This window comes from Phocoena phocoena, chromosome 12 (genome assembly GCF_963924675.1).
Source record: "Phocoena phocoena chromosome 12, mPhoPho1.1, whole genome shotgun sequence".
Lineage (NCBI taxonomy): Eukaryota > Metazoa > Chordata > Mammalia > Artiodactyla > Phocoenidae > Phocoena > Phocoena phocoena.
The window spans coordinates 28,212,561-28,239,669 of NC_089230.1; the positions used below are offsets into that span (position 1 = coordinate 28,212,561).

The following is a 27,109-nucleotide window of genomic DNA, read 5'->3' on the forward strand; positions in this document are numbered from 1 at the left end:
AACCTAATTTAAAGTGACTTAAGCAAAAAAGAAAGACCTGCAGTAGCCCTGACTTTCAGCTGGTCTTGCTCGAGTCACAGTGTCAGGCAAGGACTAATCTGTACTCTGCCTTCTCCAGTGTTGGTTTTGCCCTCAGACTCCATACGGAACCCCCTGCGATTCCACACTTAGATCCTCAGACCCTCCATCAAGGGCAAGGACAGGCTAAAAGAACATGTCTTTTCCAGAAGTCCTAGAAACATCTCACCATGGACTATAACTGAGTGTAATTTCTTTCCTTGGGGCATCCTTTAGATGTGATGTGAGTATCACCCAAAGTGCACAGCTGAGAATTATGGAAGGGTTGGAAGGAAATTCAGGATGCTATGAAGAAGGGGAAATGGATTGGGGGCGGGGGGAGGGGGTGGGATGCAAAAACAAGAAACATCCACTCTGTATAGCATACAAGGTCATGATAGCATTAAGAATTTTAGATAAAACTTTAGCATAAAACAAATAGTAGCAGCAGTAGTAAAAATGAGTTTATTTCTTCCTTCCTAAATTGTGATAGAGTGATCTTTTTATTTACATTATGTTTACAATTGATTGTTGTTGAGGGGTGGTAATATTAAGAGAACCCACTGTGGGAGGTTGGGGTTAAATGACAAGATGTCCGGCGAGCAGGCCCAAGCTTGGGTTTGGTCTGAAATCCTCCCCCTGACACTTACCATACTAAATAGTACATCCATATTGGGTCACTGTGCTTCAGGTACTTCTTGTCTCTGCTTCTTCCTATTTATGGTCACGCTGTTTCTTTACACAAGTGGCTTTGTCCTCTTACCGTGACTCTTCATGGGTCTCCACTGGATCAGTTGCCTCTGTGGTAACCTGGCTTAAAAAAATTTCAGATCCATGTTTGGGCTTGTTAGTGTTTTTCCACACGTTCATTATTTATGACAATATTTGAATTTTAGAAACTCAAATATTGGTTTAGAAAACAATTTCTGGACATAGTTTGTTTTCTCCCAATAATATGCAGATCAGTAATAATTTTAACTATTGTTAAAATGTAATCATTCCCTCTAGAAAATTTGGAAAATACAGAAAAGTAAAGAATAAAACTCACCCATAGTAATATTGCCTAAATATCAATATTACCGCTGCTAACATGTTGGTGTATTTCTTTTCTGTCTCTAGGGTGTATTTTTTCTTGGAGTTGTGATCATTAGTCAAGCTCTTTTCATTTTATAACGTAATCAAGATTTTTGGATAGAAATATTAGTAGCTTTTTAAAAATGATGTAAAAATATAAAATTAGAAACCTAGATATATTGGAGTTAGGATTATACAGCTAATTTTTTAAAAAGCTTCCAGATAAGAAGGCTCAATAAAAACTCCTGGGCCATTATTTTCCAACTTCCCTCTAAAATAGTCACAGAAATATGTAAATAGGAAAACATTCCTTCCTTCATCCCTAAGAGTCTGCCATATCCATGCACAGAGGGAGCTCTGGAGCGCCGGTCGTCGTGGGGCTGACAGTTCAGCCAGGGGCCGTTCTCAGCCCTACAAACTACAAATGAGAGTTAACAGTGTGAAAGCATTCAGGAGGAATGCACCCTAAAGACAACATTAGAAGGGGGCTAGGTGAGGAGGGGGGACCATTAATACTGAAGTAAAATTGTAATACTTCTATACAAGAGTCTCGAGTTAAACTAATTCAACCCGTAAGCCACAATCTCCTACCAATTCAGGATTAGTGAAGGGAGCGGGGGCAGGTTTTGCATTGGCAAAATCATCCAACAGGGCAGCTTTTAGCCTTCAAAGTAGCAACATCAAGATCCCACCAACAGTAAAAACCATTCTTTAGAACCCACCCACCTCCAGTAAGAAGAACCACGTCACTGAGAATCTTAACAGTGGGGCACAAGCCAGCAGAACCACACATTGACATGAGGTATGGGTACAAGTGGCAAGATGAGGAGAGCCCAGCAATAACCCTAGTTGAAGACACCTAAAGTCCTTCTTAGCTTTAGAATCTTGCCAGCAGAGCAAAAGTAGAACGGATCAAGTAATTTACAACCTGGTTCTTTGAAAATGCCAAAGATATTCAAGATTTTTAAAAGGAAAAAAAAAATATGAACACACTAAGGGTGAGATGAACCATGTAACTATACGTGTTAATGATTAATTAGAACACTGTGGAACACTGGGTTCTGCTCCCGTGTACCAGCTCATTGCTGTTTTCTCAGGGACCCCCCGGCCTCTGACTAGTGTAAAGGAAAATGGATTACTATGGGCTTCAGTGGGACCTTGTCTCTCTCCTTGGAATATTTTCGTGGGTGCAATTTTATATTGACTTGTATGATTCATTTATGTTCTCCTTCCGCTGAAATGTAAGTCCCAAGAGGAAAGAGACCTTTTCTGTTTTGCTTCTGATTCTTTTTCAGCAATTGATGTAGTCCTTCACACATGCAATTGTTAAATGAGTGAAAGAATTAACACTGGTGGTGGCATTATGGAGGATTTTCATTTCTTTACATCTGTATTGTCAGAAAATTACAAGCTTTTATTTCTATGATAATGCTGTGTGTGAAGGCGCTGTTTTTTAAAGTGAAGGAAAGAGAAAACTTGTTCGAAGCAAACTTTAAAACTGCTTCTGTCTGTCCTCTTGTCTGGTGAACCTCAGCTGTAATTTGGAGTCTTTCTTGAGCTGGGGTGACCCTCTTGATCCTGGAAGATTCAAATGTGCCTGCATTTCAGAAAGGGAACCAGCAATCGACCGGCTGCTAGGGATTCTCCTAGCTCTCAGGTGGACTATGAGATAGATGGTGGGAGTAACTGACATATTAGTACTTTCCAATACTAGGCTTGGGTATATTTCTTTTTATTTAAAGATGGTTAAGAAATAAGAGGCTTGTGGCAAATTCGGTAGTACCTGAGCACATGCAGGCAAAAAGCTTTCTTTCAGGTGTATTGCAGGAAACAAAAGTTTTCTTTCAATAACCGCCGCATGGTGTCTGTGAGAAGGGGATATTGCTGAGCTGAGAAAAGAATCAGAACAGGTTAGAAGAGACTCCATGGAAGCCTAAATCATAATAGCAAAATTTAAACATTCAGTGAAGCCTGTAAAATAGATAGCAATTGCCGAAGTGTTGATGATATAGAGGTTGTCCTTGGAAACCACTCCTAGAATGCAGATAGGTGAAAATGATGAACAGGAAGACCCCAAGATTGCACCATATTTTATGTAAAACATCACAAGGGAATTTTAATGAGATTAAGCCAATCTTGGAAACAAAACAAAACTCCCCCAAAAATCATCTTCAAAGAAACAAAAAATTAGCTTTAGTCTTTTCGGCAGCGCTAAATTCCAAAAGACAGAGGGACACAGGAGCTAAATATATAAAACTCAAAGTTAGAGGGACTGTAACTCACAAATTCATCACTCATTTGACGTTATTTATAGACGGGGTAAGAGTCTCAAAAGATGTCCTTCTGGGAGAGGGTGAAGGGATTGGGGAGGCAGGATTTTAAATGTCCAGATCATGAAGAGGTAGTTGAACACTTTAAGATTGGGGACATCATGGTAGAAAATTCTTTAGCAAGCATATGTTGATGCCGATCATTTGTTGATGTCATCAGTCAAAGACCACCAGGACACAACCGTAGTCAAAATTATTATTATTTTTTTTGATGCTTGTTGCAGGCAGAGAGACCGCCGTGGAGTCTAGGTGCTTCTCATAAGAAGGTGTGAAGAATTGAGCACATGTAGGTAATGAGGAGGGAGGGCTCAGGTGAGCAGGGGTTTCTTCTGGACTGGGCACGGTCAGAAAGTGGGAATAATTCTGCAGTTGGGTACCAATTTTCATATAGGAGGTAGGAGAAATGGAACGCAGTAAAGCAGCAGTCATGCATATTGACCACAAGAGGGCGATGTTAAGTCATTTTCATGGTTTGCACGGTGCCTTTTGGTCTGTGCTCAGGTGTGAGGACAGTATCTCACTTCATCAGGAGCACAGAATAACCATGTCTGATGTCAGAGATTTAGGAATTGTCAGTGTTCAGTAGGAGAACACCATGGCCCAGCTGTGAGTGCCAGGCCGGCTTTTAGCTTTCAGAAGATCCCTTTTCTCTCTCACATTGAAGCCACTTAAATATGTATTAGTAAATTAATGGTGAAATAAATGAAATAAATGTGGCAGCACTATTTACAATAGCCAAGACATGGAAACAACCTAAATGTCCATTGATAGATGAGTGGATAAAGAAGATGTGGTATGTATACACAATGGAATATTACTTAGCCACAAAAAGAATGAAATAATGCCATTTGCAGCAACAGGGATGGACCTAGAGATTATCATACTGAGTGAAGTAAGTCAGACAAAGACAAGTATCATATGATATCGCTTATATGTGGAATCTAAAAAAATGATACAAGCGAACTTATTTACAAAACAGAAACAGACTCACAAAGAAACTTATGGTAACCAAAGGGGAAGGGGAGAGAGATAAATTGGGAATTTGGATTAACAGATACACACTACTATATATAAAATAGATAATCAACAAGGTCCTACTTTATAGCACAGGGAGCTCTACTCAATATCTTGTAATAACCTATAAGGGAAGAGAATCTGAAAAAGTGTGTTTTGTGTGTATATATATATATATATATATATATATATAATTTTGCTGTACACCTGAAACTAACACAACATTGTAAATCAACTATACCTCAATTTAAAAAAAAAAAAAACTTTTCCAGTTTTCTTTGTCTCTCACATTCCCTGATTAACTGTGACACAGAGCATCCTTTCACGCACTCATTAGCCCACTGTGTTCCCTTTGCTATGAGGTGCTTTTCATATCCTTTGCTTACCTTTCTATGAGGTTGTTCATTTCTCTTACCAATTTGTAGAACTTCTTATATATATCATGGACATGAGTCCTGGGTGTGTTACATACATTGTATATAGTTTGGGCTGATACCGTCATCTTCATGGCACATCTGGGAAGATGTGGGCTGGGGTGGCAGCCCTGGTTTTAGGATGGACAGTTCAGCGACAAGGCAGAGAGAAACTGGTGGGTGATGGAAAGAGAAAGTCTGCCTTCAGCCACCTCTGAGGGTGAGGGCAGTGATGCACTGAGGAAAAAGCACATGATTTGGAGACAAAAGGACCCTTACCAACTCTGCAATTTTGGACAAATTCACCTCTCCGAGGACAAAAGAAGGGAAGTAATGACCTTTACTTTCTATAGGATTGTTGTGTGGAATAAATGAGTAAATTCATGTAAAGACCTGCCTCACAGCCTGGCACTTAATCAATGTTCGAGCAGTGAATATAGTGTAAATCCAATAAAATGATACACACAGATGCCTTTTGACCATTTTAAAGGGCCATGAACACATAAGCTGATGTTACTTTAATATATTATTATCCATTTCTCACAACGTACTGGACAGCTGTGAAATATTTGGGAACTCTCTTCATTCGGAGTTTAGAGACTGAAATACTCTCGGAGAATGTCATGTCACCTCCCACTTTTACTGATTGGCAGATGGGGTCACTGGGGCTGGAAGTGAGGAGGGGACTTAAGTCAGGAGTCGGGAGAGCGGGGGGATAACCTTCCTGAGCAACGCAAAGGGGAAGGGCAGGCATGTCCTTTCCTATGGCTGGAACAAGGGCCCTTTTGATGCTGGAAAATTTCATAGATGGGAAATTTTTACCTTGTAGCTCATACATAGATTCCTACGATCCCTCTACAGGGGAAGTGTACTGCCGAGTGCCAAACAGTGGAAAAGAAGAGGTGAGTATATTCACTCAGAGAAGACTGAAATCTACTTTGCCTGTTGGTGATTTATGGTAACTTAATTTTCTAGGAGCAAAGGAAATTGAGAAAAGGTGTAGGATTGTTAAACATTAGCAGAAGGAAGGTTTTTAGTTCTAGGAAGGTTTATTTTGTAATTGGGTATATATGATACACGACACCAATCTCAGGTTACCATATGCAGAAACAAATAATAATCCAGGTAGCCTAACACAAAGCCACAACTCACAGACATTCCTTGATGGGTGCCTAGTAAAAAGCATTATTTGTAAGAATGATCAGTGTTACTAAGTGATCCTTTTTCTCAACCAAGTGTTGCCTAAATTTGCCATTATATTCATGGATTTCCACAAAATGCATTACTTCACAAAAATTAGCAAAATCTTAAGACCCAGGGATTTATTTTATATTACCCTGTAATCTTCATGTCTTCAAAATATCTAGTAAAGTAAAACCAATCATTTGAATGATGAAATGCAGAATCAAATTCCTGCATATTTTTGAAGTTAAATTTAACACTACTTTTTCTTACTCAAAGTACTTAATGGTGCACACATTAAAACTTTTTTTCAGTGATGTAGAATTAATATTATTGGGGAGTTTTGTAAAATATTTGCGATATATTTGATTAGTTATTGCACTGAGAGTATAAATATATTTGGGGTGATAAATGTGGCTGATGAATGTATACTCATCTAAATGGATTTATGCTCAAATTAAATGGATTTTAATTTATTTTTTTAAGGCACAAAGAACTAGATTATTTAAAAGATAATTGTAGCCTTCATATGTAAATGAGTATTATATGCAAGGTTTATTTAAAAAAAGAACTAAGCTATTCTTTCTCTACTGTTAATAATATTCTAAATCTGTCTTGCATTAAAAAGAAACCTTTAGACTTTCGGATTAAAGTTTGCAAATATTGGCTAATCTGTTGGTTAAACTGTAACCTGCAATTTTGTTTGCTTCAAATGACCTGGGATAGACGTGGAAAATCCAGCTTTTCCAGCCCTCATTGTCTCAGAGTCCTTTCCAAAGTAAAGTTAAAATTGACAAGTATGCCAAATTCAGGAGAAATATTTTCTGCAGCTAATGGCTCAGCCCTTGCAGAAGAGAGAATGAGGGATGGATACACCTGCTCGCAGAGGAATAGATATTTTGGATTTTTCCAGCAATCCAGCTTGCAAACATTCCATCTGATACCATAAATCCCAGGTTTTTCTGGCTTGAAAAATATGGCTACCATGCAAGCCACATGCCCAATTTCCCCACAAGTCACTCACAGAAAGTGCGGCCAGTCTGTCAACAGGACTCCCATTCATTCAGCTTTTGCTTTGTGCTGTGCATTCATTAAGCCATTGAACACAAATTGTCCCAAATCTGAGTCATAAGCTATAAATAAGACTCTACCATCATCCTTATTTTACAGATCACAGCATGCTTAGATTAGTGGTCACACACACTCGCAGTAGCATTTGCCCTGTGGCATTGGGGTCCGACTGCCTGGCTTCAGAGATCAGCTGCACCGCTTAATACCTATGTTCTTGACCTACAGCTGAACCTCAGTCTCCTCATCTATAAAATGGGGATAATAATAATACCTACTTCAGAGTGTTGTTCTGAAGATTAAACAGACTGACATATGTAGAGCCCTTTGCATCTGGCATATAGTAAATGCTTTATACGTATTATCTTTTGCTAATATTGTATGTAGTACATTATATGTGTTCTACATTAAATGGATGTAGGACATGTGACATAGGACAACTTAGAAAATATGACTGGACTTGAGTTTTCTGCTTTTCTAAAAGATCAGAGTTTTGCATCAACAACTGTAGGAAGATTAGATTTGACATTGACTGCTGTAGGTAGGAACCGTCCTCTTGTTGGCTGGCAGCAGGGCATCAACCACCAACTTTCCAGACATTTGTAATTAAGACAAGAATCCTTTTATACCTATTTTAGCTCAGTTGAAGGTGACTTTGTTCACCTAAGGAAAATGAGAAGGCATGTAGATCTGATTTGGGGTGATAGGGCAGCTGAATTGTCAGATCATGTAATACAAGAAAGATGCCGGAAGCTTGTGGAAAAAGATTCTGAGACTGAGCCTGGGTCCAGTGGTGGAAGAAAGCTGTGAGTGATTATAAATGTCATGCATGTGAGAGAGGAGAAGGGAGAGACACAGGCTCTGGATTTGCCATCTCTGGAAAAGGCATTGCTTAGACGTTTGCCTAAGAGAGGAGAAAGACAGCAGAAACCCTGATAATTCATTCTGCCTCCATGAACTGGCTTTGCTGATACCTTCCTATACATTGTTTCCTTTTGGATTTAGCTCTAAAACCAGGTCCCCAAGCTATCTGTTCAACCACAGATGCCCTCTTCTCCAACAGAGGACCTTTCCATTGGGCGGAGCCAGGCAGGGGACTGGGACTGTGGTTATGCCATAGCAGGCCAGCTGTGGTCTTGGGAGCCACAGAGATCTGGGTTTGCATCCTGATTCTGCCACTTATTAGCTGTGTGACCTCTGGCAAATTACTTGAGCTCTCTGTGTTTCAGTTTCCTTATCTGTAAAACAGGCTTAGCAATACTCATGTTACAGAATTTTAAAAGGGATTTAATGAAATAATTTGTGTAAAGCATTTAGCACATTCCGTTATATATAAAAATTAGTCAATAAATAACTAATATGATTAGTCATTCCAAGTGAAAATGACAGTCTGGGATGTGATTTCAAAGAAACTTTTAGACCTTATCAAGTATGTCAAAACTGCATTAAAAGTTTAGAGATTCCATACATCTTAATTAAGTTTCCTCTCATATGATATTCAGAAATTTTCTATATTTTGAAATTATTGAAAACGTATACCTGCTACTCAAATAGATTCTATTATCGCCACATTCTGGATACCTTGGTCAAAATGGAGCATTTTTCTTTTTTTGTGGTGCCCCGACTTTGCTGGTTAGGTAAACACCACTTTGTGGGCGACTCAGTATTGGGAGTGTCGAATACTTGCAATTAGGCAGAAAAAACGTTAGCCATGTACGGACCTGTGGATTCTGGATTCATCCAACCCTTGGGAGCAACAGTCTAAGGCGACCCTCTTCCTTTTGCCCCTCCGAGATCGAAGCCGCGGTGGAGGCCGCCAGAGCAGCTTTTCCAGGCTGGTCCTCCCGGAGCCCCCAGGAGCGCTCGCAGGTGCTGCAGCGGCTGGCGGATTTGCTGGAACAGTCCCTGGAGGAGCTGGCCCAGGCTGAATCCAGGGACCAAGGTGAGAGGCATCTGTGCCAGCCTCTTCCCTCTTTCCCAAGCTCGCTCTCTCTAGCGGAGCCGGGGTTTAGCGCCGCTGTCCCTTCTTTATGGGAAGTGCACGCACTATCTTCCTGGCGGTTCACACGCTCCTTCCAGGTTGTCAGTTGATCTCTTGCCTCTTAACCGTGTGGATGGAACTCAGGACACTTTCTTCATGTTACCCCCACCCACTTGGACCTATCAGCTAGCCCACCCATGTGCTTCTCACGGCAGTGGTAGAGGATGGAAAGCCAAACCAGCCAAGGCCTCTGAAGGCCGAGGCTTGCAACTGGCCCACTTCTGCTTCATTCTGATGGCCAAAGCAAGTCAAGGCCCAACGCCAGTTCAGGAGGAACGGAAATAAATACACTGTGTATTTGGTGGAAGGAACTGCAAAGATGTATGGCAAAGGGCATGGATATGGGGAGAGAGGAAGAACGAGGGCTGAGGGTGCAGCCCTCCACTAGTTCTAAGTAGAGAGTTTCAAAGCAAATTTGTTTCTTTTCTTTTCACTACGTGATTCATTTATTAGTTTTAAATTTTTAATTAATTAATTAATTAATTTTGGCTGCATTGAGTCTTCCTTGCTGCGAGCAGGCTTTCTCTAGTTGCGGCAAGCAGGGGCTACTCTTCGTTGTGGCGTGGGGGCTTCTCATTGGGGTGGCTTCTCTTGTTGCAGAGCACAGGCTCTAGGTGCACGGGCTTCAGTAGTTGTGGCATGATATTTATTTTTTAATTGAAGTATAGTTGATTTACAATATGTTAGTTTCAGGTGTACAGCACAGTGATTCAGATATATATCTATATCTATATATATACATATACATGTGACAGCTCTTCAAATTGTCTTATATATGTATGTATATATACATATATATGTTCTTTTTCAGATTCTTACTCCTTATAGGTTATTACAAGATATTGAATATAATTCCTGTGCTCTACAGTAAGTCCTTGTTGGTTATCTATTTTATATATACTAGTGTGTATATGTTAATCCCAACCTCCTAATTTATCCCTCCCCCTCCTTTCCCCTTTGGTAAACATAAGTTTGTTTGCTAAAGGCAAAGATAACTTGAAGAGCAGTCACACAATTTTTTAGAAAGATTTCTGATATGTCGGTCACTGTTCCACTCCCAACACAATTTCCCAATTTTTTTTAACTGCTTCCCAGAAGTCAGGGTAATGGAGTAAATGTCTGTAAATCTTTGTAATGATACCTGTTAGGAAAGGCCAAGATCTTTTTAATTTACATGCGTGCTGTAAAGCAGCCTAAAGTTAAGAAGCAGCCTGACTCCAAACCCTTAAAAAAATGCTTCCTGACACTGCAGAGTCTCCCTGTATCACTAAAGATAACTGAGGAACAATCCAGGGAAGCATATGTCTAGGATGTGCATGGGGCACGTGATGGGTGAGCAAGGGCCACACAGCGTCCTGTGCCAGCTTCCCACCAGTGGTTCTGCCATGTGTCCATCTTAGTGACTCCACTGTGTGTTGAGGGGACAGTTAATATCATCACGTGTTTTTTGGTGACGTGCAAATACAGCTGTCTTAACACCCATTATTCCAACCCCTCTGTAGCATGTCCAAAGCTTGGTGATTTTGAATTGAAAGAGCTGGTGTGGGTGAAGTGATAGCATCTGGCGAATTCCTGATGATAGCTATGAATTGTTCAGTCCACAAAACAAAGATTATTTGACTCAACTCTAACCCCCTCTACTTCATCTTACAACCTCACATCTAATTGTTTCACAGTTTTATCAAACTATGATCAACGCTCTCTGTAACCAATGAATGCCCATCCCAGGCTGGAAGAAACAGAGGCTACTTCAGTGTGAGCAGGATACGTGTGTTGACTTCTTACAGGGAAAACCCTAACCCTGGCAAGAACCATGGACATTCCCCGGTCTGTACAGAACTTCCGGTTCTTCGCTTCCTCCATCCTGCACCACACATCCGAGTGCACACAGATGGACCACCTGGGCTGTCTCCACTACACGGTTCGGACCCCCGTGGGCATCGGTAGGTGCTGCAGTGAAAGCCTGGACCACAGCTGTACGTAGAGATGCTCAGTCAGCCCTGTAGAATTGATCTAAAGGAACAGACTTAAAAAAAAGGAAAGTAGAAATTTCTTCTACTTTATCTGAAATTTAATTGGCCTTAAAAATCCAATTCTAGTTTATTTTCTTTGTGTCAAATTCCCTAGTTATTCCTGGAAACTTGTTCTGGGGGAATCACAGAAAAAAAGAATGATACTGATTGTAAATTCACAATCCAAGACTTTTTTTCCCTTGTAATTAAAAAAAACCAAATTATTTCCAGAGAGCGTTGTGATTAAGATCATAGATTTTAGGTTATGTGTGGGGTAAGTGATTTAAATTTTGTGTGCTTCAGTATCCTGATCTGGAAACTGGGAGGATCGTTTAATTTTATCTTTATATATCTTTGTGTGAATTATGTAAGTTAGTAAGTGTAGAGCACTTAGAACAGTGCCAGGTACTTGGTAAATAAGCCTTGACTGGATTATCTACTTCCCTCTTTCATTTCTCTGCTTCTTGCCCTTTAGAGGACATATAAATGTCTGCAATAACTAAAGGTTTCCACTAGATGTCACTGTTTCCTCTGAGAAAAAACCAACTACCGTCCATACTTTACTAGTTATATTTTATGATAGAATAAAAGAAGATAAGTTAAAGGGGAAGAAATGGAACATTTTACCTGAGCCCTTCGGAAATGGTATTTTCAAGGTATTATGAAAGCTCAAACCTCCTCCTAAGAAGTATGCTAGTATATTATACTGCAAAAATATTGTTATCCCCTAAAGAGCAGATTTTTCAGTGGGAAATTTAATAATGTAAACTATGTTCACTTTCATAGCTCAGGCTTGAGGGCAGAGTATAAAATAAGGTGAATCCATCTACTGATTCATAATGTACGTTTTGTTTTTACACGTTTTATGGTCAGAAGCCTAGGTGGTTTCAGAATGTTACATGGAGACCCACTGTAGATGTTGGTTCTGTTACTTACCCAGCAAACCTATCTGGTCAGGATACAGGTGAGAACCTAGAAAGATTTTTTTTTTTTAATTAAAAAATACTCTGGGTTAGCGAAAATGGATTTCACAGTCTCAGAACCTATTGCTCTTATTTTACAAATAATTCTGAACAGCTAGAAATTTTATGTCTCAATCCACAAGAGATTAGAAACAGAGATGGAGAAATTTAGAAGAAATAGTAGCTGGCCTGTTTGATTAATGAGGAGGGAGAAGCTTAAACAGTACAGAGATCAGTCTACAACTCTCAAAACTGATCACATTCTGAGAATGTTTAGGGACAGGTGACAGTCTTTTAGCCCCAGAACTTATATTGCTGTTGTTCATAAATATAATTGTAAGTCATCAAGAAAAGAGTAGACTGTCCTGATTATAGTCTTAAAAGGTACAGCTGCTTGTAATACAGTTTAGAATTAGTTCCCTGAAGTTGGCTACAAAAGTTTGGGATTTTGGAAGAGTAAGCTGAAGTTTGGTGTAGCATGAAGGAGTTTGCATTCATAAAGCCTTTCTGGCCCATCTGCTCTGAGGGGCATGTCATTGCTGGCAATGCTTCTGTTATCCTCTGTTAGCTGGTCTGATCAGTCCCTGGAATCTGCCCCTCTACTTGCTGACCTGGAAGCTGGCTCCAGCGATCGCTGCTGGCAACACTGTGATAGCCAAGCCCAGCGAGCTGACTTCTGTGACCGCGTGGATGATGTGCAAACTCCTGGAGAAAGCAGGTAATTGGGAGATGGGGTTTAAGGGGGGGCACGCGGTTGGCTTTGGAGATGTATGTTTTGTAGGCTTCGGCCACCGTAGGGTCACTGACATTTGAAAAGTTATTTTGGATAGAAATCTGCTCAGCACTGAAACAGATCCCAGGGACATCTCTGATTTTTCGTTTCCCTGATCCTCTTCTGAGAAATCCCCTTCATCCACAGGGCTCGTGCCCACTGCTTCCTTTCTGCATCCCCAGAACATGCTACTGCAGGATAGCTCCTCCCTGCACGGGCTCCACGGGCAGTCCCCTGAGCACAGGATAGCAGTACAGCATACGGCTTAAAGAGCTTGATAAACTCAGACACAAGCCTGCCCCAGACTGTGTCTCCAATAGTCAGTTTAAATAGTACGTTTGAAACACCAGTGGATTTTGATGCAAAGAAGAATATTGCTAGGTACCTCTCTGGTTTGCACAGCTATAGAATGCCTAAGAGAAACAGCCCATTTTCAAGAGAACTGAATATACACCCCTCAGTTTTCCCTGCATTTGGAACCACTGCTGAGATGCTGATATACTATGGTTCCTTGTCCCCCTTTTGCCGATGGTTTAAAACGTGGAAGGTGTGTTCCTGGTTTCGCCTGGAGTGTTCAGCCGACACTGCACCGGGGTTGGAAGGTTGCAGGCAGGAGGCTCTAGCTTGTAACCCACAGGAAGCCCCTCACTGTTAGGCCCTCAGCTCATGTCTCTGCCCAGCCTGGGTGGGAATGACGGGCAGGTGGTGGGGAACAGGCTCTGTCAGTCTCTGCTGTGCTCGTTTCCTTCAAGCCCACAAAGAAGGTGTTGCTGGGCTCACTTAGATCCATAGAAGGAGTGGTTGGTAAGAGCCCATCTCTCTTCTGTATGCCTTTTCTCTCAAAGCAAAAACATACACATTGGCTTCCAGGAAAGTTGAGCCAGTTCCTACTCCAGGGTTTAGATGACAGGTTAAATTGTGCCCGTTGAGGGAAGAGCACTGGGCCTCATGACCCTAGTTTAGCTGCCCATTTCCCTCGTATCCTATGGAAGAATGAGGCCACCCGGCCTAGGTCTTTGGGATGATGTCGATGGCTGCCCCAGGCCTCTGGAAGGTGCATGATATGAACATCCCTACCTCCCTCCTGTCCCAGAACGTGCCATCCCTCCCTTACAAAAGAGACCGCATTCTATCCCTTTCTTTGCAAAAAGGAATCTCTAGTATCTGCAAAGGTCCAAGGTGTTTCTTCCCTGCCTCTCGACTGCCGGTTCCCTGGTGTGAGATAGAAGTGAGGCCTCCGCTCTGCTTTGATCCTGTGTTGGATACACAGGAAGCTGGGGAGGGTGCCACAGAGCCGTGTTCCTGAGACCACTCACTCCTAAGATCAGCTACGTCTTGCTCTATGATGATTTCTCTTTTCTTTTTTTTTAAAAGCTTTGTTTATCTGCTGGTGCCTGACTTACGTCCTCCCCTATGGGACAGAGGATGTCACAAGCCTACATCTGACATTAATTAATTAATTTATTTTTGGCTGTGTTGGGTCTTCGTTTCTGTGCGAGGGCTTTCTCTAGTTGTGGCAAGCGGGGGCCACTCTTCATCGCGGTGCGCGGGCCTCTCACTATCGCGGCCTCTCTTGTTGCGGAGCACAGGTTCCAGACGCTCAGGCTCAGTAGTTGTGGCCCACGGGCCTAGTTGCTCCGCGGCATGTGGGATCCTCCCAGACCAGGGCTCAAACCCGTGTCCCCTGCATTTGCAGGCAGATTCTCAACCAGTACGCCACCAGGGAAGCCCCTGATTTCTCTTTTCTAATCACCCTCCTCTTTCGTATAACCCAGAACCTGGTCTGCCTGAGAGTTTTATGTTCCCATTTATTTACCCAGCATTGCTCTTATTCTTGTGAATGAATAAACCTATTGTGCCGAGACAGTCTGTCCCTCCCTCCCATCCTGCCTCCCTCCCTGGGCTGGCTTTGCCAAACTTTCCTCCTCCAACAAACACTGAGAGTATGATGGTCCAATTGCACCTGACATGAGCCCTCAGTTTCTCCACTGGGATTGGGAGGGGGTGTGAATGACATCACTTAATTCTGCTTTAGAGCACTCTAAGAGAAACTTGCAATAGTGTAAGAAAAGAAAGCTAAAACAACGTGCTAAGGCATTCTGGATATGTCAACAGCTAGCTCCTGTAGTCCGGGGCATTCAAACAGACTTGGTAAATGAACTTTCTTTGAAATAAAATCATCGAATATTTATATAGATACACCATGAATACCTCTTTGGGAGCCCTAGAATATTTGGTTTTTTCCCTTGTGGGCACCAAACGTTTGCTCTCATTCCTGAAGTGTCCACTGATGGCAGATTTCTGGCCCTTCCTATTAATTTTGGTTCTGCTCTGTTTAAGCTTAAAATTTTCCTTGTCGTGATCCAGGCACATCCTAGCTCTGGAGGGACTTCCTTCCCTTTCCTGTCTCTTAGCCTCCTACTCTGAGTTTTACTGAATTGTTATTTGCCAATTAAACTGCCTTCTCTCTCTTATAACCAGAGTCTTTTAAGGGTAGAAGGCAGATTTATCTAGAAAATTTTCATTAGTGTCTGGATCAAATGGCAAAATGGTTCTGAGAAGTACTGGCCAGTAGATAGCTCTTAACCTATCAACATCGGAGCTCAAAGAAACGTAATCAATCAATGTATTAATACGATGAACCTCACAGAGCTGTTAGGAGATCTATAGGGTGTAGCCCACTTACAACAATGGCCAACCCACAGGAAGTACCCAATAAATGTGAACGTTTACTGGTACTCTTTAAATTTTTTATTTTTTATTCTCATTAAAATTATTTTAATAGCATACATATGTAGCATTATATCTTATTTTTCATTAATTTATTTTATTTATTTATTTATTAATAGATCTTTATTGCAGTATAATTGCTTCACAATACTGCATTAGCTCCTGTTGTACACAAAAGTGAATCAGCCATATGCATACGTATGTCCCCATATGCCCTCCCTCTTGAGCCTCCCTCCCACCCTCCCTATCCCACCCCTCTAGGTCATCGTAAAGCACTGAGATGATCTCTCTGTGCTATGCTGCTGCTTCCCACTAGCTATCTATTTTACATTTGGTAGTGTATGTATGTCGATGCTACTCTCACTTTGCCCCAGCTTTCCCCTCCCACCCTGTGTCCTCAAGTCCATTCTCTATGTCTACATTTTTATTCCTGCCCTGCAACTAGGTTCATCAGTACCTTTTTTTTTTTTAGATTCCATATATATGCGTTAGCATACAGTATTTATTTTTCTCTTTCTGACTTACTTCACTCTGTATGACAGACTCTAGGTCCATCCACCTCACTACAAATAACTGAGTTTCGTTTCTTTTTATGGCTGAGTAATATTCCATTGTATATATGTGCCACATCTTCTTTATCCATTAATCTGTAGATGGACACTTAGGTTGCTTCCATGTCCTGGCTATTGTAAATAGAGCTGCAGTGAGCATTGTGGTACATGACTCTTTTTGAATTATGGTTTTCTCAGGGTATATGCCCAGTAGTGGGATTGCTGGGTCACATGGTAGTTCCAGTTTTAGTTTTTTAAGGAACATCCATACTGTTCTCCATAGTGGCTGTATCAATTTACATTCCCACCAACAGTGCAGGAGGGTTCCCTTTTCACCACACCCTTTCTAGCATTTATTGTTTCCAGATTTTTTGATAATGGCTATCATTAATTTATTTTAAATGTGATGTGTTAAAAAAATTTTTTTTTAATGGGTATTCATTCTATATGGCAAAGTAGGCCATGGCACAGTGGATACAATGAAAGGCAAAACACAGACCCCATGTCTGCCCTTAGCTGGAGTACCTTCTAGGGGTCGATATGTAATGAACAGGAAAATCCATAAAACACATAAATGAATACATGCAGATATAGAGCAGTAGAGTTTCCTGAGAGAAAAGATTGGGGCACCTACTTCGGGGTGTTCTTGGTCAGTCAGTCTTAGAGAGTGATGGTGCATCCATATCATGGGGAGCTGGACCTTCAACTCAAGACTCACCTTCCTGGGGGAGCCGTCCCTCGCTCCCCTGGGCCGAGGTAGTCAGTCTCTTCTCTGGCTTTTTTTTTTTTTTTTTTTTTTGGCGGTACGCGGGCCTCTCACTGCCGTGGCCTCTCCTGTTGCGGAGCAACAGGCTCCGGACGCGCAGGCTCTGTGGCCATGGCTTACGGGCCCAGCAGCTCCGTGGCATGTGGGATCTTCGCGGACCAGGGCACGAACCCATATCCCCTGCATCGGCAGGCGGACTCTCAACCACTGCGCCACCAGGGAAGCCCAGCCCTCTCTGGTTTCTTTAGTGCGTGAATGCTCCCTCTACTTCACATTTGCCCACTGAACTGTGAGTCGTGGATGCCAGCTTGGAGCAGGGCTCTCCTCCCTCCTGGGGCCCGACCTGCCTGAGGATGTATTTGTATCTCCAGCCCCTGAGGCCCAGTCAATACTATGGAATGAATTATATAGAATTTTCAACCCTGCATTTTTCTAGGACAAAGCCCCCGGAGAAATCCCGCCCGGGGCATAGTATAGGCAGAGGTGATGCTGTAGTCTTTGTTTTGCTATTGAACCAGAGACGGCCGTTAACATTCCCTCCCAACCCCATTCACGCCGTTGAACTTTGAAGGAGAATCTCCATGTAACCTGAAGTCCTCGACATACTGAGAAGAATCACTGAAACCGATACTGCTTCCCACCCAGGTGTTCCACCAGGTGTTGTAAATATTGTGTTTGGAATGGGACCCAGGGTAGGCGAGGCGCTGGTGTCCCACCCAGAGGTGCCCCTCATCTCCTTCACTGGGAGCCAGCCCACGGCCGAGCGGATCACACAGCTGAGTGCTCCCCACTGCAAGAAACTCTCGCTGGAGCTGGGGGGCAAGAATCCTGCCATCATCTTTGAAGATGCGAACCTGGAGGAGTGTGTTCCGACCACAGTCAGGTCCAGCTTTGCCAACCAGGTATGTCCTCTGGGTTTTTTCTTCCCCTTTGTTTATTTGCTTGTTTTTAACTCAGTAGCCCTGTCAAGCTGGATCTGTTGCATCACAGTGCAAAACTGGGGTGAGTAAGTCAATCCAGGACTATTTCAGTGAAAGGAGAATGGTTACATTGTGTTACTCCATTGACTATCTGTTCAATCATAATGTCACTCAGAAGCCTGTGGCGTCTCCTGTGCAGAGAACTCCTCTTCTTGAGTTACACGGCTTTTATCGGGTGATGACTTCTTTTTTGCTTCTCCAAGCTTCCCCATTCCTTTATTTATAGTTTTCCCAGTCTTTTCTTGCTGTCCAGGTGTCCTAGCTCCTGGAAACCTTATTATCCCTCCCCAAAGCATCCCAAATGCATTCACACACTTAGAAATAAATACCTGAACGCAAGTTTCTTAACTTAACCTCATGGAGGAGCCTTGGGCAACTTTGTTTCTCCTGATTGTTGGATGGGTTGTTGTGAAGATGAAATATCAATGTGATGAAAATATTTATTTATGCATATATGTACAATCATACATACACGATACTGACAAGTCCAGAATGTGGTTTGTAAACTATTACATGTTATGTTCAAATGATGATAAGGATGATTTTTCACTCAGAAATCTGTTAGCACCTCTCCCTGGAACACTCAGTACCTCCATTTGGATGTCCAGTAGCATCTGAAACTTAACCTGTGCAGAGCAGAACTCTTGATTCCCCTCCCTCTCCTTTCCCTGCGGTACCTCTGCTCTCCCCGCCTTGTGTTTGCCTTTCCAGGGAAGAGACTACCATCCACTCTGAGACTCAGGCCCCAAATCTGGGACTCATCCTTGTTCTTACTTTCTCTTTTCCTTATACCTCACTAATCCACCAACAGGTCCTGTTAGTTCTATCTTTAAAATCTATCCTGAATCCTATCATTTCTCCAGAGCATCTATGCCAGTTTCCTTATGCTTTTGGGGTCCCATGCCCCTTTAAGAATTTGTTAACCTCAGTGGACTCCTATCACTTTTCTCATCTCCATTGATTCTGCCTTGTCCAAGCTACCTCCACTTATCCGAATGTCTGAAAAGCTCTCTTAACACTCCCCTGTTCCCACTCTCCTTCTCTCCAATTGTATTCTCCACACGGCTGCCAGAACGATCATTTTAAAATGTAAATCCAATCCCATCATCTTGCTGCTTAAAGCCTTCCATGGTCCTTTCATGCTACTGCGGATAAAATGCAAGCTCTCTGTGAGTCTGTGAGCCTGTAAGACCCTGTGTGGTGTTGCCTCGCTCCTCGCCCCCTGCCTTTGTCTTCTACATCCCTCTGACCCCTGTCCCTGCCTGCATCCCCACCCTCAGCCCCACTCACCTTCCTGCCTTTCCTCACACACTCCAAGCTCATTCCTGTGGCAGGTCCTTTACATTTACAGCTGAGAATTCTCCTCCTTCAGATCTTCATCCATCCAGCTCCTTCACGTCAATCAAGGGTCAGTTCAAATATCCCCTGTTCACCAGTGCCTTCCAGGACTCCCTTTAATAAAAGGGAGTAAAAGCTGCCCCTCCCCCCCATTATTTTCTATTCTCATTCTCTGCTTAGTTTTCTTGTATTGTATTGGTCACAACCTGAAGTTATATTGTTCATTGAGCTTTACTTGTGCTGTTCCCTATAAGACAGTGCATTCCACATGGTGAAACTTCATCTTGTTTACCACTGTCTCCCATTGTCCAGACCAGTGCCTGATACGTGACAGGCACTCAGAAGTGCAGGGTGATCTATCCAAGAAGGAGTGGGCCCTCCTGTTTTGTCACTGTCCTCATGTGTCATTCTTGGCAGGGTGAAATTTGCCTCTGCACCAGCAGGATCTTTGTCCAGAAGAGCATCTATAGTGAATTTTTAAAGAGGTTTGTAGAAGCTACCCGAATGTGGAAAGTTGGCATTCCCTCTGACCCATCAGCCAACATGGGAGCTCTGATCAGTAAAGCTCATTTGGAGAAAGTAAGTAAATCCCTGTGTGTCAGTTACAGAAAGAGTTCTTATTTTGAGAGGGGCTCAGCGCGAGGCGTAGCACTATCTGTGCTTTGAAATACTGTTACTTACTACCCTATTTTTTGATAATTATGATGTGTGGGAAAGTGTCTCTGGATACAGAGTCTGAAAATGTTAGAGATGAATACAGAAATGTAGTCCAGGTTAAAGCAGCATGTACATGACATAAATGAACTTGAGAAGTCAGTAAAGAGACGCCACCGGTAGAGTGAGGAAGGCAAATTGCAGAGCATAAAGGTCAGGTGATGAGAATGACGTGAGCTGAGAGTGGCAGGGATTTCCACCGGTAAATGTTCCCAGTCAGTCCCCAGGCAGGAAGGGTCTGCCTCTGGCTTACAGCAAACGGGAGTCCAGAAGTGCGAATCCAGTCCAAATGATGCGGTCCTTAGTTGGTGGGGTGACTTGTGGGAGCCTCCGTGGGAGAAGCCATTGATGTTCTCTGGGTGGCTTATGGAATTTGGGTGTTCAAGGTCATTTTAATTCATTACCTGGTGGGACTCCCAAAATAAGTCATAGAATTTCAGAGCTAAAAAGACCTCATTTCCAGCTGTAGTAACTCGGGCCAACCAAGGGTAATGGTAATACACCCCTATCAGTTAACCAGTGAGGGACAGAGCCTTCACTTAAGTTTGAAGAGCTCTCTGACACTGCACAGATTTGGTAGACTTACTACATTTTAACTTTTACCTTCACTGTAGTGGGGAGCACAGATGCCCGTAGGTGGGAAGGTGTCGTCTCAGTCTTGCTGGTCTCTTCTTACTTGTTTTCTCAGTAAAATGGGAAGCAGGGTGAGGAGGGGAGATGGTGTTGAAGGTTTCAAGAAGGAGGAAAAGGTGTGAGATAGTCTTGCAGGAGATCAAGAGAGAGAATGGGCTTCGAAGTGACTGTACTGTTGCTGGCTCACCTGGAGCTGTGATCATTTACGATCACATTAAATAAATATGTGGTCATTTATTTAAAGTGAGACCGGCCAGCATGACTGTGTTTTCCTCCAGTCAAATTCACCTACAAGATTGCAGGCACATGGGCAGCTGTCCCCAGAGTGCCTGTGGTGGACCCAGAGTTGTGGATGTTCCCACCCTTGTGGAGTGAGGCATCACCAGATACAAGAGGCTCCCTTGTCCTCCCTTATCTGGCTGTTCTAGACAAAGGGATACACGCTACCTGCCCACACATGCAAATAAGTGGTGAAAAATAACCTCCTGCATGTTCCCGAGCGCTTTCTGTGGCACAGAATTAACTTCCCAGAAGCATCTTCCAGTAGATTCAGGCCGTGGTGTCATCTAAGGTCCCCTTTGCAATTCACCATTCACCTGAGACTCAAAGTTCTCTTTATTAACTCAGCAGAAAAACTGTTCTTCCGTCGTAGGCACTGTTATAATAACTATTTAAGTTCCCCAATGAGGGGAGGTGTATCAGTGAAACAAATCAAAGTATTTGACTTTCCTGTAGCAGTTGAAAGATTTGTAGCCCCCTGTCTTTTGTGTGTGAGAGAAACTGATGCCATTCACTGACTCCTATTGGTAGTTAGGGCTTTTCTCTGTTGTACTCTGAGTGTTTGTCCCTTTTTCCCCACATAGTGAACTTGGGTCAAATACAGGCTCACCAGGTTTCAATGTATTGTAACGCCTGTGGGCTTTCATACAATATTTGTGATGCTCAGTGTATCCCTGCTGGCCCAAAGGGGCCATCTCTTTAGCCTGCCCCCCCAATGCCCTCCTGAGCTCTACCGCAGGCCCTCCCCGAAGCATTTCTGCTCTCTGACAGCAAGCAGCCTCAGGCCATGTGAGTTGTTCTGCCCCACACGGGCAACAGGACCTCTGTCTACTGAGCCCTGGTTCCTTTCAGTGGAGAATGGTAATCAAGGTCCCATGGGTGCCCCTTAGATGATGCCCCGTGATAACGAGACAGCCAAGAGGATGTGACTTAAAGCCTGGTTGGCTCGGAAAGATGGTAGCTCATCTCAGCTCCACGGTTCTATTGCTTCTAAGGGGGAAGATTTTGCACAGTGTTAAAAATAATTTTTCATAGTTAAAAACTTAAAAATAGTGTTTATCGTAAGCCATTTATTTTTAAAGGAAGAACAATAAAGATGGTATTTCCATTATCCCACCACACATAAAACTTCGGGTAGCTCTGGGTTCCCCTTGTTTTGTGGTCCTGTAGGTGGATCCCTCCTCTCAGCTGTGCTCAGAGTCCCCACCCCTCCCCAGTATAAAGTCTCAGAACCTTCCCGCTGTGGCTCAGAGGGTCCCCGGACACCTTCCATCCCTACTGCTCTGCCCAGAACATGTGCCTGGATGCAAGGAGTCACAGTTTTACCCTCTGGGTCTCTCACCAGGTGGGCCCCTGATGGGGGTCTCTCAGCTCAGGTCTTATGAGGAAGCCCTAGGTGTCTCTGCCCTTTGAGAGGGAGCCAATGGAAGCAGCTTGTGAAGTGTATGCGTGTCTTTTTCAGGCTGTGACTCTTTTCAGTTCAGTGTGCCAAACCTTGATCTGGGATCAAGGCGGCAGCAGGCACACTCCACTCACTGGCAGTCGTCTTTCCTCTCCTTTCGCCAGGAAGCTTTGGGGTCTGCGAGCCAAGGAATGGCCGGCTGCCATCCTTGCATTCCACCCCTCCTCTTCTGCAGTAGGTCTCTGTCTTCTCCAAATCAAATTAATTGACTTCCCTGGCGGTCCAGTGGTTAAAACTCTGTGCTTCCACCGCAGGGGGTGCAGGTTTGATCCCTGGTCGCCTGGTCAGGAACTAAGATCCTACGTGCCGTGCACAGCCAAAAATAAATGAATGAATGAATAAATAAATAAATCAAATTAGCCACGGGATCTTTGTTTCCATCCTGTGGGATTGTCACAACAGATGGTGATGCAGTGACAGAAGAATCCAGCTAGAGGCTGTGACAGTTGTTTTGTAATGGCCAAGGGCTCCTAAGTGCAAGTGTGACTTCGTAGGTTCCCAGGACGGTGGCGCGGACCCACAGGAAATGGCAAGTGATTCTATCCTCAGGGAATGCAGAAAAATCTCCCTTGCCTATTTCACAGGGTTGCTTTTTGTTTTCATTTTTGTTTTCCTTTTGACTCTCCAGAATCCTTCCCTGCTTGACTGTCTGGAGAATCTGGCTCTAGGCCAGACTTCTAAAGATGCAGATAGCCAGAGAGAGAGAATCCTTGAGTGTTGACAGTGAGGCGGGGCGGGGGAAGCACAGAGGAAGTTCAGGGGTATATCCCCCAATAAGGCCAGGCTTCAGGTCTAACTAAGGTCCACTCTTGCGGTTTCCTGTCCTCCTCTGTCAGTTAACCCCGCACCCCGATGTACACAGTGGGGAGCATCCCTGAAATCTCTTAGCTCGTGAGTGTCAGATCGTGCATTATATCATCATCATCATCACCATCACCAGCAACATCAACGCAAACGACAGCAGCTGACTTTCAAAAGACTTACTATGTGTCAGGTATCACACTAGGTATTTTATGTATATTATTTTATTTAGTCCTCTCAGGAGCCCTATGAATAGGTGACACAGTCAATCCCATTTTTCCAGTGAGGAAACTGAGGCGTAGAGCTTTTCTTTTTTTTTTTTTTAATTTATTTTTGGCTGCATTGGGTCTTCATTGCTGCGTGTGGGCTTTTCTCTAGTTGTGGCGACTGGGAGCCACATTGTGGCTTCATTGTGGTGCGTGGGCTTCTCATTGCAGTGGCTTCTCTTTGTTGTGCAGCATGGGCTCTAGGCGTGCGGGCTTCAGTAGTTGTAGCTCGCAGGCTCAGTAGTTGTGGCTCGTGGGCTCTAGAGCACAGGCTCAGTAGTTGTGGCGCACAGGCTTAGTTGCTCTGCGGCATGTGGGATCTTCCCGGACCGGGACTCGAAGCCGTGTCCCCTGCACTGGCAGATGGATTCTTAACCACTGCGCCACCAGGGAAGTCCAGGTGTAGAGCATTTAAAATCCCTCAGCTGATAAGTGGAGGAACTGGGATTTGAGCACTGCTGTGCTCCCAAGCCCACTCTTCTAACCTCTGTGCTTTGATTTTATGGCCAAAACTACTCAATATTAAGTGCTAACTACTCTCTGCTCTCTCCTCTCAAGAAAAGGTTTTATAAGAATATTTCATTGCATTTTATAGTACATTAACAGTTACAAAGTTGTTTTTCTGAGCTGCAAGTATAGATATCATTGTGTCATCCAGTGATACTTTCTCTAGAAAAGAAATTCAGTTTAGTGTGTAACTTATATGTTGAATAATTTGATAAGTTCACAATTTGAAAACTGACACCTCTCTTGGTATTTTATTATCCCAAGAGCTTCAAAGAGAGAATCATGTAGTTTTGTTTAGACACAATCATCTCAAACCAGAGCGCTCCTTGCACTGTTGGAATCACTGATAGAGGTTTTGGCTCTACATCCAGCAGGGGCCTCTGGAGACTCACCTGCACTCGCCTTGTTCACACAGGATGCTGCCTCTGCCATCTTTTAATTAATGTGACCGGGTTGCTTCAAAAGAGCAAGAGAGTCGGGGAAGGAAAAGTCCAGATGTATTGTGGACTCTACCCACAAACTCAACGAGAGCTTTTCCGGGAAAGCTTTGAGATCATTGTTCATGTTGGGGAGGAGGAATAGTGGAGAATATAAAGCTCTACCAAATGCTCTATTTTTCAAACGTCTTTGACTTCATGGCTTATTAAGTGTTCTATAAACTGAAGCAAAATTAATAATGAGACATTATCTTTTTATTTTTACATGGCAAACATATAGCTCTATAATGACTATAGTTCTACAGTGGAGTACTAATCTAATATTGGGGCAGAATGCTCAGATAGCTACATGAGAATCCGTAGGATTCCAAAATATCATTCCACACTTTACCCTGCCTTTGATGTACTATTTGACTGTTGTTTTAGACTTTTACTTTTGGGGATTACTTTTCTACTTCTCCTATGCTTATAACGCCCCTCAAGGGTAGAAGGGTGTATCATTGTGACTTCAACAACATTTTCAAATATAAATAGATATGCCATTATTATAATGAGTCATTTCTGTAACCAATATTAAAAAAAAACCATCTGTCGTTATCTCCGAGTCACTGGGTCAACTTATTACATAATTTATTTCCCCTTATTGTGAGCTTTACTCTATTACCTAGATATATTTTCACAATATAATCAGTACTGAGATGAGACATTAGAAATTATTTGTTCTGGAAGCTCAGCTATTGAAGGGCACCCTGGCTTTTAATTAAGTCTTATATACCATTCAACTTCCCATTTTCTGCAATGGACATAGTCTCCCCGAAAGTGAGAAAATATTAGTCTGTGTATTTAAGTACTGAACATACCTGAGTGTGAGTTCTAGCTTTACTGTTTATTATCCGTTTGAACCCTCTGCCCTTTCTGAGGCTCAATTATATAATCAGCATATAGGAGATAATAATACGTAGTTTATAATAGTTTTGAGAGAATTACCTGAGAATGTGAGAAAAGCATTTATCTGCATGCCTAGCACTTAGACATTAAATAAAAAACTCTCCTCCTCTTACCTATGAGGGCTGAATGCCCAGATAATACTTAGAGCACTTCTGCACTCAGGCTTACTTAGCAGCTGAGTGAAAATATAATCAACCTTAGATTTTGGGGGGGAATGACCTTATACATCTTGATGCTTCAAAAATATTGAATTTTCTCTGCTTTGTGTGAAGACAAACGATAAGTTGTTAGTATATTTTTTACCTCTCCAGGTCAGAAGTTACATCAAGAAAGCTCGCATGGAAGGGGCCCAAATTCTGTGCGGTGAGGGAGTGGATAAGTTAAACCTCCCCCCCGGGAATCAAGCAGGATACTTCATGCTTCCCACGGTGATAACAGACATTAAGGACGAGTCCTGCTGCATGAGGGAAGAGATATTTGGTCCGGTGACGTGTGTCGTCCCCTTTGATAGTGAAGAGGAAGTGATTCAAAGAGCCAACAGTGTTAAATATGGACTGGCCGCCACGGTGTGGTCAGGCAACGTGGGGCGTGTCCACCGGGTGGCCAAGAAGTTACAGTCAGGCTTGGTCTGGACCAACTGCTGGCTCATCAGAGAGCTGAACCTGCCTTTCGGGGGGATGAAGAGTTCTGGCGTGGGTAGAGAAGGAGCCAAGGACTCTTATGAATTCTTCACTGAAATCAAAACCATCACCATTAAACACTGACCTTGGCCATTGGAGAAGCTGTTACAGTTGACGCCTGGCTGCAGAGAGAATCAGTCATGCAGTGTGGTGAACGGAATTCCTGGCATAAATTTCAGCCACGTCTTGACTCAGCAGAAGGTTATCTCTATAGCTTATCCTCTGTACTTAGTATTTTTACCCTCTGGTGAAGAGATGCTCTCTCTTTTCAGTGAAGAGTTGAAGAATAGGAAGGCACAAAAAGGAAGCCAGACAATGATCAGGCTCCTCTTAACTTGTGTCTTCGTAGTATGTTTTCATCATTTTGATAAAATTCTTGGAAATTCACAGATAACCAGATTTAATTTTTTCATTTGCAAGTATACGGTAAAAATAAAAAAAATAATCTACAAGAGAAATCACCATGATTTCTACCTTTGGGGAGATTGTAGAGGTTGTTTCCCCATCCATCAGACACGGGCATGGCTCACTGGTAATTGACTGTACCTCATTATGCAAGGGGGCCGTGAATGTTGATGATGTACTTTACGTGGGGTTTGTCAGAGCAGGCATATATGGTAGGTCTCACTAAATATATCTGTATAAGGACAAAGAGGAATAAAATAACTACTACTTTTGGAGGAAACTTAGAACAAGGAGAGTTTGATCCATTCCTACTATGGAGACTAATCAATTCCAATTCTTAGCGTATGTATCTCAGGAGACTTAAAATGCCCTAATCCTAAAGGAAGCAGTAAATGTTAAGCAATTTTAGTAAGTAGTCTGGCATACACCTTGTTTATGAATTGTCTTTCATTCATCCTTAGCCTCACCCTCTTAGGAGCATGGACCTTTTACTAAGTAACAGTGGTATATCTAGCACTTGTTTCCTGAGTCCCCCAATAACCAGAGGAGAAATCTGAGGTTTACAGAGATTAAGTAGCATGTTCAAGGTCACACAAATGGTGTGGGGCAGAGGAAGGATTTGAACCCGGGGCTCTCAGACTCCATACCCTAGGATCTCTGGCCATTTCGCGCTTACCTTGGGTTGTG

At 42.9% G+C, this 27,109-nt stretch overlaps 1 protein-coding gene across 3 annotated transcripts; it reads left to right on the plus strand.

The window, feature by feature from the left end:
• The first annotated feature begins 5,624 nt into the window (after window positions 1-5,624).
• On the plus strand, window positions 5,625-26,789 carry ALDH8A1 (aldehyde dehydrogenase 8 family member A1). 3 transcript variants are annotated; one of them, XM_065888839.1, is made up of 7 exons: window positions 5,625-5,790; window positions 8,933-9,080; window positions 10,967-11,122; window positions 12,722-12,871; window positions 17,618-17,874; window positions 19,708-19,869; window positions 25,649-26,789. In XM_065888839.1, exons 1-7 carry the CDS (start codon window positions 5,641-5,643, stop codon window positions 26,099-26,101), a joined length of 1,476 nt encoding a protein of 491 aa, XP_065744911.1. In that variant the 5' UTR covers window positions 5,625-5,640; the 3' UTR covers window positions 26,102-26,789. The 3 variants fall into 3 exon arrangements, with proteins under 3 accessions (XP_065744911.1, XP_065744913.1, XP_065744912.1); XM_065888841.1 differs by lacking the exon at window positions 19,708-19,869 and having other exon boundaries at window positions 5,653-5,790; window positions 25,649-26,101; XM_065888840.1 differs by lacking the exon at window positions 12,722-12,871 and having other exon boundaries at window positions 5,653-5,790; window positions 25,649-26,101.
• The last annotated feature ends 320 nt before the right edge of the window (window positions 26,790-27,109 follow it).